General features: G+C 43.1%; 1 protein-coding gene across 13 annotated transcripts in view; it reads right to left on the bottom strand.

The window, feature by feature from the left end:
• Window positions 1–12,857, bottom strand: part of ARMC9 (armadillo repeat containing 9) — a 150,950-nt gene that overhangs the window by 110,579 nt on the left and 27,514 nt on the right. For 11 of the 13 annotated variants that reach the window (XM_086719912.1, XM_086719914.1, XM_086719913.1 and 8 more), the window contains 2 exons: window positions 8,634–8,791; window positions 1,802–1,900 (listed from right to left, as the gene is read on the bottom strand). In XM_086719912.1, coding sequence (XP_086576038.1) covers window positions 1,802–1,900; window positions 8,634–8,791 — 257 coding nt within the window. Of the gene's footprint in view, window positions 1–1,801; window positions 1,901–2,132; window positions 2,626–8,633; window positions 8,792–12,857 lie in introns of those variants that run through there. The other 2 variants (XM_086719923.1, XM_086719917.1) reach the window with 2 other exon arrangements.

Raw genomic sequence — 12,857 nt, 5'->3', positions numbered from 1 at the left:
TGCGGCCATACAGCAGCTTCTGTTTTGTACTAGCCGTAGCCACGGCTTACTTGTGTTGTCCTACCCTCATTTTCTCTTAACCACCATTTCTGCCCCTCTCCCTGCCACCCAGCATTACTGAGATGTAGTTGACATATAATACTGTGTACTTTTAAGGTGTACAAAGTGATGAATTGATACATGTATACATTGTGAAATGATTTCCACAACAAGGTTAGTTAACACATCCATCATTTCACATACTTTTTTTGTGTGTGGTGAGAATGTTAAGATCTACTTTCTTAGTAACTTTCCAGTATATAACACTGTTAACTATAGCCACCATGCTATCCATTACATCCCCAGAACTTATTCATCTGATAACCAAAAGTTACACCCTTTGACCAACATCTCCCACCTCCCCCACCTCCCAGCCCCTGGCAACCACTACTTTACTTTCTGTTTCCGTGAGTTCTAACCACAATTTATTTCTTTCCAATTTCTCATATTTGTGTTTTCTCAATAGGCTGCTTTAAACCGACTTGAGAATGAGGTAGCTTAGAAATTTTTTCTTAATAACTAAAAAATGTCTCTGTTTATGAAGACCCTAATATTAATGTGCAGACCCTTCTTCCCCTTAATTAAAAGCTGTGGCTCTGACCCATGGTGGCGGGGGTGGGGGGGGTGGGGGGGGGAGGCGGCTCGGGATCCCCTGGTGCTTTCTTCCCAATTGTACAGATCTGGCTCTACCATTCAGCCTGGGGCCCAGGCAACAGGCTGGGGTGAGCCCCAGGAACATGGGTTCGAGACCTTTGAAAACATCCTGAGGAGACATGGGTATACTCATGGTTAAGAACCCCAACTCAACACCATCTGCCTCCAGATGAGCTATATCTTAAGGACATGATATCACCTATATAATATTTTGCCTTGGGATGCAAACCCTGAATCGAATAGTGAGAAAATATGAAACACTAAAAGAGAAATGTCCTGTTTTTTTAAACGGGGGAACAACTGACAAAATTGGAAAATGCACAGATTAGGTAAGAGTATCATAAAATATTAAACTTACTGAAGTGGATCCTTGTACATGAGAATACTTCTAGTAAGAAATTAACTCTACACTGAAGTATTTAGGAGTAAAAGGCCATGGTATATGTAATTTATTCTCAAATGGCTCAGAAAGCAGACTGTGTGTGTGTGTGTGTGTGTGTGTGTGTGTGTGTGTGTGTGTGTGCCTGTGTGTGTCCGTGTGTGTGTAGAGAAAGTAAACAAATGGGTAAAATGCCAACAGTCACCGAATCTGGGTAAAGGGTATACAAGCATCCTTTGTGCTATTTTTGCGATTTTCTCTAAGTTTGTAGTTATTCCAAGGAAAAAGTTAAATGAGAAAAAGAAGAGAGTGCCTGCTTCGACTGTATAGCTTCCAATATGGCAGTAATTTCTTAAAAAAAGAAAGAAGTTTCCTTCCTTTCCTATTGATTTGATAACTGTTACCAGCCCTTGGCACCAAAGGGCTCCAAATGGAAGAGCAGACCGTGCCTCTCTCCCACCACGCCTAGGAGGCCAGCTCCCAGCTGCTCCCTCTTCAAACACAGCGTCCTTTTCCTTCTGGGAGTTTACGGATCCCTGAAGCCAGCTGAAATGCAGATTCCTGAATGTTATTTTCCGTTGCCCTTTCATTTTTTGTTGTTGTTTTTGTTAGGCTAAAGTCTATTAGATCATGATCTGAGCTGAAGTTGGATGCCCAACGACTGAGCCACCCAGGCGCGCCTAGGCTAGTTTTAAATTCAGGGCGCAGACCCGGGGCACAGAGCCTTACCGTCCCAGGCCGCGTGAAGTCCACGCTGTGGGCCAGGCTCTGTCGCATCTGGTTACTGAAGAGGCGGACGCATACGCTCTGCAGGTACTCCGGCGTGATCTGCAAAGAGGACAGGAGGGCGGCTGGTGAGATGCACGAACTCCCCTCTCCCCCAGGGACAGCAGGGGCCCCAGCAATGATCAGAGCTGTCCCTTGCTGGGCTTTCTGGAAGGTACAGAGATGGAATTTTGCGTTAACCCAGGGGTTCTTGGGCACTAAAGCCCTGAGCCTGACAGAAAAAAACTGCTAACATGCTACAGGTATGATCACGGCCTGTCATATTTTAAATTACCTAATTCCAGTAGATGTACTCCCACTGTCACGCAAAAGGAACGGACTTTAAACCGTTTGTGCGGGCGTGTATGAATTCAAGCAATCAAGTCAATCAGGGGGCCAACAGTGTGGTAGAAAGAATGCTAGCCTTCAAATCTAAAGATCTGGGCTCAAGTCCCGGACTTGGGAAAACCAGCAGCTCCGCCCCTTGCCTTGTGACCTGTCGAGTGAAATGAACTATGTCTGCCTCTGTGGGTCATGGTGACAGGGTGAACGAGATGACACGTATGCCTGGCACATGCCAGGTGGCTGGGTACGTGCTTACTGAATGAATGACGGAGGCACTTGTATCGAGTGCCTGTGGGCGGGAGTCTGCTGCCGTCCCGTCAATGCCACTCTATTCTGGCCTTTCTGGCTGCTTCTCTCACCGGCTCATTAGCTACTGTGACTCAGGACTGGCTTACAGCCTCTCAGGTAGTAATCTCAGGATCTGTTCTTTTTCATTTTACATCTTTTCTTTTTATAAAAAGAATGCACCTTCCAAATGCGCAAGTGTCCCAACCTCTCCCCAGTCCCATCCTTCCCTACAAACCAATCCCTGGAGGTAACTATTAACCGCTTTGCTCTCTTCCAGGCTTTTTTCTATGCCTGACAGTGGGAGGGAAACCTCCCTTTCCTCAGCCTCCTGATGCCGAGTGGTGACCCCCCACACGGTCACGTGACTGGCCGCTACCCCACCCTTACTCAGCTGTCCCCACGTGAGGCCCCCTCCACCCATTCATGGGTTAGAAAGCACCGGGAACGTGGACTGCATCCTCTCCTCTCCTTGGGGGACTCCGTCTACCCACTGGAAACTTCTGGTCTGCTTCAGACACATCAAAGGCCCTGTCCATCCATGGCAGATGTCTCTGCTCATCCCTTGACACTCAGCTCTGTGCGAAGCGACTCAGACAAAGCAGCACCCCATCTCCAGGGGGCACATCCCCCATCAGCCCACGTCCGTTTCCTCTGAATGTCCACAGTATCGAAAAGTAAAGGTTCCTTTTTCATCCTGTATTTTTAACCTTTCCTTTTACGACTTTTCATTATCTACAACCTAAAAACACATCCAAATATATTTCATATTTAAAAAGTACCTTCCCCTTCCTCCACCCTAGGTCTCCACCTATCAACCACCCTCCCAGTATTCTTCCTTCACAGCCAAGGTGCTCGAGAGAACAGCCCACATTTCCTGTCTCACTTCCCCTGGCCCTCCCAAAACGCTGCAATTAGGCTTCTAGACGCATCATTCTGTGGAAACTTACGTGGCAAAGGCCATCACCAATGACCTTCTATTATGTCAAAATCATTGGGCACTTTTCAGTTCTAGTCTTCTAAAGTATTCGGTGGCTTCCGAGACTTTGCATAAACCCTTTACTCCTGAAACTGTTTTCTCCTTTGACTTCTGGAACTGCTACCAGAACCAATTCTTTAACAAGCAAATTTGACTATGTCACTTTCTTGCTTAAAACAGGTGAATGAGGAAAGGACACAAATAGACAGCAGACTAAATATAAAGGGCCAACAAATATATGAAAATATATTCAGCCTCATGCATAATTAAAGAAATGTAAATTGAAACATTCAGAACACCAAGTTTTACTTCCCAAACTGGGAAAGAGTTCAAAGTATAATCGTGTCTAGTGTTGGCAAGTGTGTGGAGAAATAAACACAGATACAGATAAACCCCCAGGGATTTGGGTAGACGTCGCTGAAGTCTCAGGAGAAATCATTTGGCAACATTTATCAAAATGTTAATGCCCATAACCTTTAACCTAACTATTCCACACTTAGGATCTTACCTTACCTGTTTTCAAAGGTATACAGTATATAGAAGAATGTTCGTTGGCACATTTTTTTGTTATAGCAAACAAAATCTATACGTTCACCATCAGAGATCTGATGGATTATAATTCGCTCTTACAATGGCATAATGTACAAGCCTAGAAAGGAATGAGGGCTATGTGGCCATGTGGAAAGATCTCCAAGATATACCGAAAGTAAAATAGCGAGTTTCAGAAGAATAATGGGTCATATGATCCCAAGTATACGTAGGCCGCATGCAGACATGCACACACACACGCCTATGCCTAGAAATGTTCTAAAATAAGACACAAGCAAATGTTCATCTTGAATACCAATAAAGAAGTGACACTAAGAAACCGTGTGGGAGGGGGCTTTTGCTCCTTACTATAGACTACTCTGACTTGTTCCAATTTGTTACCACAAACGTGTATTTTTTTTACATTAAAAACAAGCCAGTTATAGGGGGGCCTGGGTGGCTCAGTTGGTTATGCATCTGACTTCCACTCAGGTCATGATCTTGTGGTTCATGGGTTCGAGACCCGCGTCAGGCTGTGCTGACAGCTGGGAGCCTGGAGCCTGCTTCCTGCTTCCGATTCTGTGTCTCCCTCCCTCTCTGCCCCTCCCCTGCTCACGTTCTGTCTCTCTCTCTTTCTCTCTCTCAAAAATAAACATTAAAAACAAACGAACAAACAAACAAAAACAAGCCAGGTACAAGTCTAGTCCCTGCCCCTGCCGCCCCGCCCCATCTCTCCCTGCCTGGTGGTCTGTGGGCCTCTCGTGCACTCCAGCAGGAGCTCACGTGCCCATCTCTGGTCACCATGCCACCCCTGATGTCACATCAACTCTGGCTGTAAGAGGCACACCAGGATTCTGGTAGCTATGTTTTAATAGGAGAGAGGGCAAAGGAAGGCAAATACTTTTCTTTTTATTTATTTCTGTATTGTTTGAACCTCCTAATCACGGGCATGTCTTTGTCAACAGAGGTTATAGAAGCCATGTTTGTTTTCTTTCTGATACTTTTCTGTATTAATGTCAACACATGCTATTATTAAAACTGAAAAAAAAAACAGTTAATTTAAAAAGTCCATTTTTTAAGGTATATATTTCAAAAGCCCCTCACTAACTACAGGACAAATCAAGGGCTCCTAAGCATGATCTACAAACCTCCCCATGATCTTTACTGGCCCATCCTCTCTGCATCCTCTTTCAGCACGTGGCCACCACCCCAGCTAATGGCCGTACCAGGCAACTTTCAGCAGTGTGCGGGCTATGATTTCACACGAACAGAGAGGTTTTCAGCGCAGGATACTAAAACATATTAAAAAGCTACTATAGTAAAAAACACAATGCATTAGTAGCTTAAGAATAGCCAGATCAATGGAAAAAATTAAAATCCCACTACATGATAAAGGTAGCCATTCAAATTAGTGAGGAAAGAAGTAAATAGTTCTGGCTCAAATGGTTATCTTTTTTTCTGGTGGGGGGGATAAATTTCTTTCTTAAATCATCTATCAAAATAAATTCCTTGTGGATTAAAGATTTAAAAGTAAAATTAAAACAAAACAAAACAAAACGACCAACAGAAAAAAATTAACATGAACATTCCAGCTCCTTTAGTGGGAAAAGCTCCTTTATTAACACTTTGAAAAGGCAGGATGAACGAAGGGAAAAACTGATAAAATGATTTGACAATATAAACATGTCAATTTTACTAACTTAAGAAACACTAATTTAAAAACCAAAAAGCAAACTAAGGAAAACATTTACCAAAGATGAATTCTGAATGGCCTGTGTCTTAACAGGGATGCCCACAGCTGTAGTCCTGATTTCCCCCAAACCTGCTCTACCCCAGGCCTTCCCCATCGAGGCCGGAGGCACCACTGCCCTCCCACAGCTTAGGCCAAAAACCTGGAGTCATGCTTGACCCCCAAACCCCCGCCCAGGTCCAATCCAGCACAAAACACTATCGGCTCTATCTCATAACACACCCAGAGGGGCACCTCTCTGGCTCTGGCTGCCATCACCACCACCACCACCAGGTCTCCCCTCGTGACCGCAAGCCCCTCCTGCCGGTCTCCCTGGTTCCTCCAGGCCTCCGAGGACTGTTGTAAAACAAAGGCAGATAATCCTTCCACAGCATGCCAGACCACGCCACCCCCCATTCCGCTCCCCAGTTTACTCATAGTAGAGCCACATCCTAACGATGGCCCTCGGGGCCCTGACCTGCTGGGTGCCGCTCCCTGTCCTTCACTGGGAGAGGCACACGAGAGGCACGCTTCTGCTTTTGGTCCTTTGCATCCTCTTCCTTTGGCCTAGAATTCTGGGAGAATCCCAGAGGGCTGCGAAACGAATTCCCTTACCTCTTCCAGTGCAGCTCCCCCTGCCTGCCTAGTTAAAATTGTCCCCTGTCCATAGACACACGTACTCTGATCCCCTCCACCCTGTTCCTTTTTTTCCTCACAACGCTTGTCATTTTCTAACACACGACGATGTCATTTATTATCTACTGCTTATATTTACTATTTATTATTCTCGCCCCTACTGGAACGTATGCTCCCTGAGGTCAGGGATCTTTGTTTTGTTGTCTGATGTATCCCACAGGCCTAGAACGGGGAAGGCCTGGCACGTAGTAAGCTTGCAATAAATCTGCCTTCAATGAATGAGAGAAGCATATAAAAAACGTTCACTGTCATGTGGAAACAATGTGAGGTACATTTCAATCCTGAGACACTACTTCTCAAGGATCAAATTTACAAATACAAATACAAATGTTGCAACAAATACAGGTGTCCTTTTAATACACAAAGACAGGACTGGCAAGGATATAAAGATAAGGACTCCCAGTGGAACCAGACCAGCAAAACCTTCCTGGAACACCTTAGCACAGATTGCAACCTCGAAAATCAACTTTAAAAAAATATAACAGGGGCACCTGGCTGGCTCAGTCAGTGGAGCATACGACTCTTGATCCTGGAGTTGTGAGTTTCAGCCCATGTTGGGTGTAGAGATTACTTAAAATGAAATCTTAAAAAATAAATAAATACATAAAATTTAAAAATTTAAAACATAACAGAGGCTCACCTCCTCCCGCTATGTTTATAATTTATGAAAGTGAAAAGCTGGAAACAACCTCAATGTCCAACCTGGACATTAATACGAAGCGCAGCACTGCTACACGATGGACTTGAGCCGCTAACGGTGAGGCTCGTCGAACACCTCATGTCTTCAAGAATGCACGATGCGGTATTAAGGAAAATAGAAAACTTTGCCTGAACCAGAGTCCGTCTAGTGCAGCCAAGCACTGCGACAAATGTGGAATGTTAACAAGTGTTGTTACTAAGTGACACGATTGCAGGTAATTTTAATCGTATTTTTGCACAGTTCTCTATTTTTAAAATTTTCTATAATACATATTATTTTATAGTCATATTTCTAAGTCACTAAAAAATTTTTATTTTATTTTTTAAGTAATGTCTACACTGAACCTGGGGCTTGAACTCATGACCCTGAGATCAAGAGTCACATGCTCTACCAACTGAGCCAGCCAGGTGTCCTTTTAATACATGACCTTACACCGGCAATAAAATTATACAGAACCTAACATACACACAAGAGCACAAAACTGGAGAAATCAGAATAAGATCAATAGACTGGATCAATGTCAATGTTCTGGTTGTGGTACTGCAACCTAGTTATGCAAAATGTTACTCTTGGGGGAAACTGGGCAAAGCGTGCCAAGCCTCTCTGCATTATTTCTTAAAATTGCATGTGCTAATTATTCCACTTTTATTTTTTTTTTTAATTTTTTTTAATGTTTATTTATTTTTGAGACAGGGAGAGACAGCATGAATGCGGGAGGGTCAGAGAGAGAGGGAGACACAGAATCCGAAACAGGCTCCAGGCCCTGAGCTGTCAGCACAGAGCCCGACATGGGGCTCGAAGTCACGGACCGCGAGATCATGACCTGAGCCGAAGTCGGACACTTAACCGACTGAGCCACCCAGGTGCCCTGAATTATTCCACTTTTAAAGAAAATGTACATTTCTACAAAGGGATTTTATTATACTTCTAATTTTTTAGTAAGTGAAACACTAGAGTCATTCCTATTAAAGTCAGGAATAAGACAAGGAGGCCCATTATTCGATAATGTCCCGTAGTCAACAATGCCACTATGCGAAGGAAAAAAAGTCATTACAAATAATGAAAACATAATATAAAACAAAACAATCAGTATCTGAAGATGATATGACTGCCAGTCTAGAATACAGAGGTATCAATCAACAGAATCTATCAGATTAATAGAGTTCAGAAAGGTGGCTAGATATAAAATCAATATGTGAAAATCTGTAACTTTCTTTTATAGCAGCAGTATATTTCCCCCTCGTTTTTATGCCACTCCGTATTATTTTTTTCTGTTGCCAGACAATTTACCGTTTGCCAACGTGAAGAGTAAGGTAGAGAAATAAAGATGTCAGGAAAGACGGACAAAATACTATGGGCAGCACAATCATGGGCGTGGAACGTTGGCGTGGTCTCCTTTGTATGTCTGGCTTTGTGAAGCACGGGGGCAGGTGTCACTGGCCGGAAGAGGCCAGGAATCCCATTAACACAGCCCAGGCCCTCAACACTGCTTTAGCTCCAAACAGACACGCAAGCAGGTACAGATCTTCCTTACCATCTTGCCACTGACCGTGGCCTCCAGGGAATCCACCAGCTCTGCTGTGACCCCGATGAGATTGTGGTAGTCTGCCTGGATCTTATTGTACCGCTTCAGGTACGTCATTGACCTACGTTCGGCTTCTATCAGCTGCTGGTGGAGCTGCTGTGACATTTCTAGGAAGACGATTTACATTAAAGCAAAACAAACCAAAACAACAGTAAAAATAAAACAAAAAAAACCCACAAAATAAAAAATATACTCTTCTCAAGGCAGTATTGTGCCTGCTTTCAGAATGTTCTGCAGTCATAATGAACTTGATATTATTCGTGTTTAACACTTTCCTTCTGGGGCACTTGGGTGGCTCCATCAGTTGGGTATCTGACTTCGACCCAGGTCATGATCTCACGGCTGTGAGTTCGAGCCCCACATCGGGCTCTGTGCTGGCAGCTCAGAGCCTGGAGCCTGCTTCGGATTCTGTGTCTCCCTCTCTCTCTGCCCCTCTCCTGCTCACTCTCTGTCTCTCTCCTTCAAAAATAAATAAATATTAAAAAAAAAAAACCAACACTTTACTTCTATTTCCTGACACATTTAATTACAAAGTGCTTTGTGACCACTGATTTTCAATTTCTGGTCTCTGGTAGTTCAACTGAATCGTCACTGGTTTTCCTCACACAATCTATTTCCTTGACTGAGCCCCATGCAATTTCTTGTAGTTGCTCTCTCTGTGTAAAAGACACAAACTCAGTATTTCTTCCAGCTCACACACTGGGTGAAGCAAACCTACAGCTTTTCCTCTGTGTTTGCCCCGTGAGGTTGTCTGGAGGTAATCTGTATCTGCAGGCCAGCTCTTCATTTTCGGTAAAGGTTAGGCTACTTGCCTAATGCTGAGGAAGCTAGAATCCAGAATTAGGCAAGATTCAAGGTGCTCGGTCTGCCAGCTTGATAAAGCACAAACCACCCCACTGGGCCCTAGAGCAGGCAGCCTTGGAAGGTTCCAGGGTTCTCTTCTGGGACTCTGCACCAGGGACAGCACTTGATGGCCAAGCCACCCTGGACACAGCCGGAATAGCGAATCTTATCCAGTGTCAGCACTCCTTTGGCCCATCTTCCTTTTCCCCCTCCCAGAAGGCTAAGTTTGGATGGAAGGAAATGATGATGCCCCCAAACCCAAGTTAACTACTCTTGTCCTAATTGGGCACTGTCATCATTTTAGAACACATTTCATCCATGCACTGAGAGATTTGAAAACCCTAAAGACCTGGGCTCAAGTGGCTACTCTACCACTTTCTGCTGGATAATCTTGTGCAAGACGCTTAACTTCTCTCATCTCATTTCTTAACCTATAAAACGGGGATGATGATAATGACCCTGAAGAGTTATTGTGAGGATTGTACAGCATAGGGGAAACAATCAATAATACTGTGATAACATTATATGGTGACAGATGGGGACTACACTTATCCTGACAAGCACTGAGTAATGTACAGAACTGTCGAATCACTATGTAGTATACCTGAAACTAATACAACACTGTATTTCAACTATACTTCAACTTAAAAAAAAAAAAGCATACATACAAAAAACAAGTTAGTATGAGAATTAAACAAACAGATATACTCAAAGTGCCTAGCACAATTCTGGCCCACAAGAGGCAATCAATAAGTAATAGCTATTATGGAAAGGGGTCAAAGATTTCCTAAATATGTTTCCATACAAGTAGACAACTTGAAAAAACCAGGGGTTAAACCCTAAAGCCGCAGTATGCAAAATTTGAAACATGTCAGAATCATCCAAAAGTAAAGATAATCAAGCCTCACCTTCAGAGACTGATTTTATGGATACGGGGTGGGGACTGAGAAACTATATTGTCAACAAACTCTCCAAATGGCTCTGATGCATATCACAAGTTTGAGCCCCACTGTCCTAAATTATCTATTCCTCTTAATTTGTGTTCTAAATAGCTATGAGGATCACGCGTGAACTGTATCTCAATTACAATTATGTGTAGAAGTCAAATATTTTAACTATTAAAACCTCAAATATCACATAAAAATGAACTAATATTACTATTATTATTTAGCATCCTTCAAATCTCAGTATTAAAAGATAACTTTAAAAAGTTCTCAGGCCATGGGGTGCCTAGGTGGCTCAGTTGGTTAAGCATCTGACTTTGGCTCAGGTCATGATCTCATGGTTCATGAGTTCAAGCCCCGCACTGGGTGAGCTTGAACCCTACTTCGGGGGGCACTCCGTGCTGACAGTACGGAGCCTGTGTGGGATTCTCTGTCTCCTTCTCACTCTGCCCCTTACTCAATCATGGCCCCCCCACCCCGTCTGCTCTCTCTCAAAAAAAAAAAGTCATCTGGCATGAATTTACATCTAGCACTTGAAACTTTGGAAAACATCTATGGAAATCATTTGTCAAGTTTTTTCTTAAACATTATTAGGGAGAAGGAAGGAGTCACTACCATCTTCCTATGCTAAATAGTATTAAGGCTTTTTCATACGTACAAAATTCCAAATTACATAAACCGGAACATCCAACTATAAAAATTCTACAGGATAGTCATAATTCTACTTCATGGCAATGACTATTAGAGTACCTGTGCAATCTTTCTTAACATGTACCAAGTAGCAGATGATGAAGTACCAAAACCCATTAACCGGGGCAAATAACCTCACAAATCATCAATATAAAAGTCCCCAAATTGGGGCACCTGGGTGGTGCAGTCAGCTGGGCATCCAACTTCTGATTTTGGCTTGGGTTGTGATCCCAGGGTCGTGGGATCGAGCCCCACGTCAGGCTCGGTACTAAGCACGGAGCCTGCTTAAAATTCTGTCTCTCCCCCTTCTGCCTCCTCCCACTCTCCCCTGCTGTGCTCTCGAAAGAAAGAAAGAAAGAGAAAAAAGAAAGAGAAAGAAAGAAAAAAAGTGTCCAAAGTTGTCCCCTCAAAAGAGGACTGCACAAAGGAACTCTCCTCAGAAAGTCACTGTGCGATTAACTAAACGTAAGGGACTACTTGTGGCACTTCTGCCTTAGGAACTCAGAATTGGAATTTATGACAGTGTCAAAGTATGGCACACCTGAGGAAAAATACCTAACTGCCAGCAGCCACAGAAAGGAGAGAAGCAGGCAGTCGGGCTGAAATATCTGTGACCAGTTCAAATACACCATTGGACAGAACAGCCTGTGGTACAGAGATGTCACCCAGAGGACACCTTAACTGGCTACAAACAGGACCTGGCCGTTACTGTTAAGCGATTCGGCTCCAGCTCCAAGATCTCAACTTTATGTCTGAGGGTAAAAAGAACTTTCACTCTTTTTTCCTTCTCAAAAGTTTCATGAGACAAGGACCACTAAGCCAAGATCCCTTGCCGTGCAAGAGCTCAACTTTGAGTGGAGAGGTGTTACTAGAAATCCCAGCTTATATTAACGAAACTGTCTGAGTTATTTCATATTTCACAACTACTTACATAATTTGTACAAAAGTCCAAAGAAGTACTTCCCTAGTTTTAAACAAAGAGATATATACAATTAAAAGAATGTCAGTTAAGGTCACAGAAAGTTTTCTGGTAATTCCAGCATCCGATGAAACACTAACAAAAGTGATAGAGTTCTCCCTCCATGGCCAAGCCATCAAGTTGTCTCTCAACACTTCTCCTTTAAATACGTTGCCTTTTTTTTTTTTTTTTTAAAGAGTGGATGAGATTTAACTTTAGAGACCCCTTTGTTGCTCAAGACAAAATGATATATTTTAAATACATGGAACTATTTTTCTAACATCTAAAAATCTGAAATCAATCACTCTAACTTTATAATATGACATACTCTTTCTTCTTTGTATTCAGATATAAATCAGCTTTGCTATTTTGCTAATCCACGAGTACTGTGAATATAGATCATCATTTTAAAAATACCATTTAGGGCTCTAAACTCTAGAAAAACAGTCAGTTGCTCATTTTCTGAAGAGGTCAGATCAACGGATGGCAGAAATGCTAAAAGATACCATTTCTATACCTTTTTATTATTTTTTTATTTTATTTATTTATTTATTTATTTTTTGAGAGAGAGCGCATGCGAGCAGGGGAAGGGCAGAGAGAGAGGGAAAGAGAATCCCAAGCAGGCTCTGTGCCATCAGCATAGAGCCCACCGAGGGACTCAAACCCATGGACCTGGTGATCACGACCTGAGCTGAAACCAGGAGTCAGATGCTTAACTGACTGAGCCACCCAGGCACC

The sequence above is a fragment of the Puma concolor genome, chromosome C1, assembly GCF_028749965.1.
Source record: "Puma concolor isolate L17-30 chromosome C1, mPumCon1.1.hap2, whole genome shotgun sequence".
Lineage (NCBI taxonomy): Eukaryota > Metazoa > Chordata > Mammalia > Carnivora > Felidae > Puma > Puma concolor.
The sequence above is the reverse complement of the archived record's forward strand: the minus strand, read 5'-3'. Positions and strand labels throughout refer to the sequence as shown.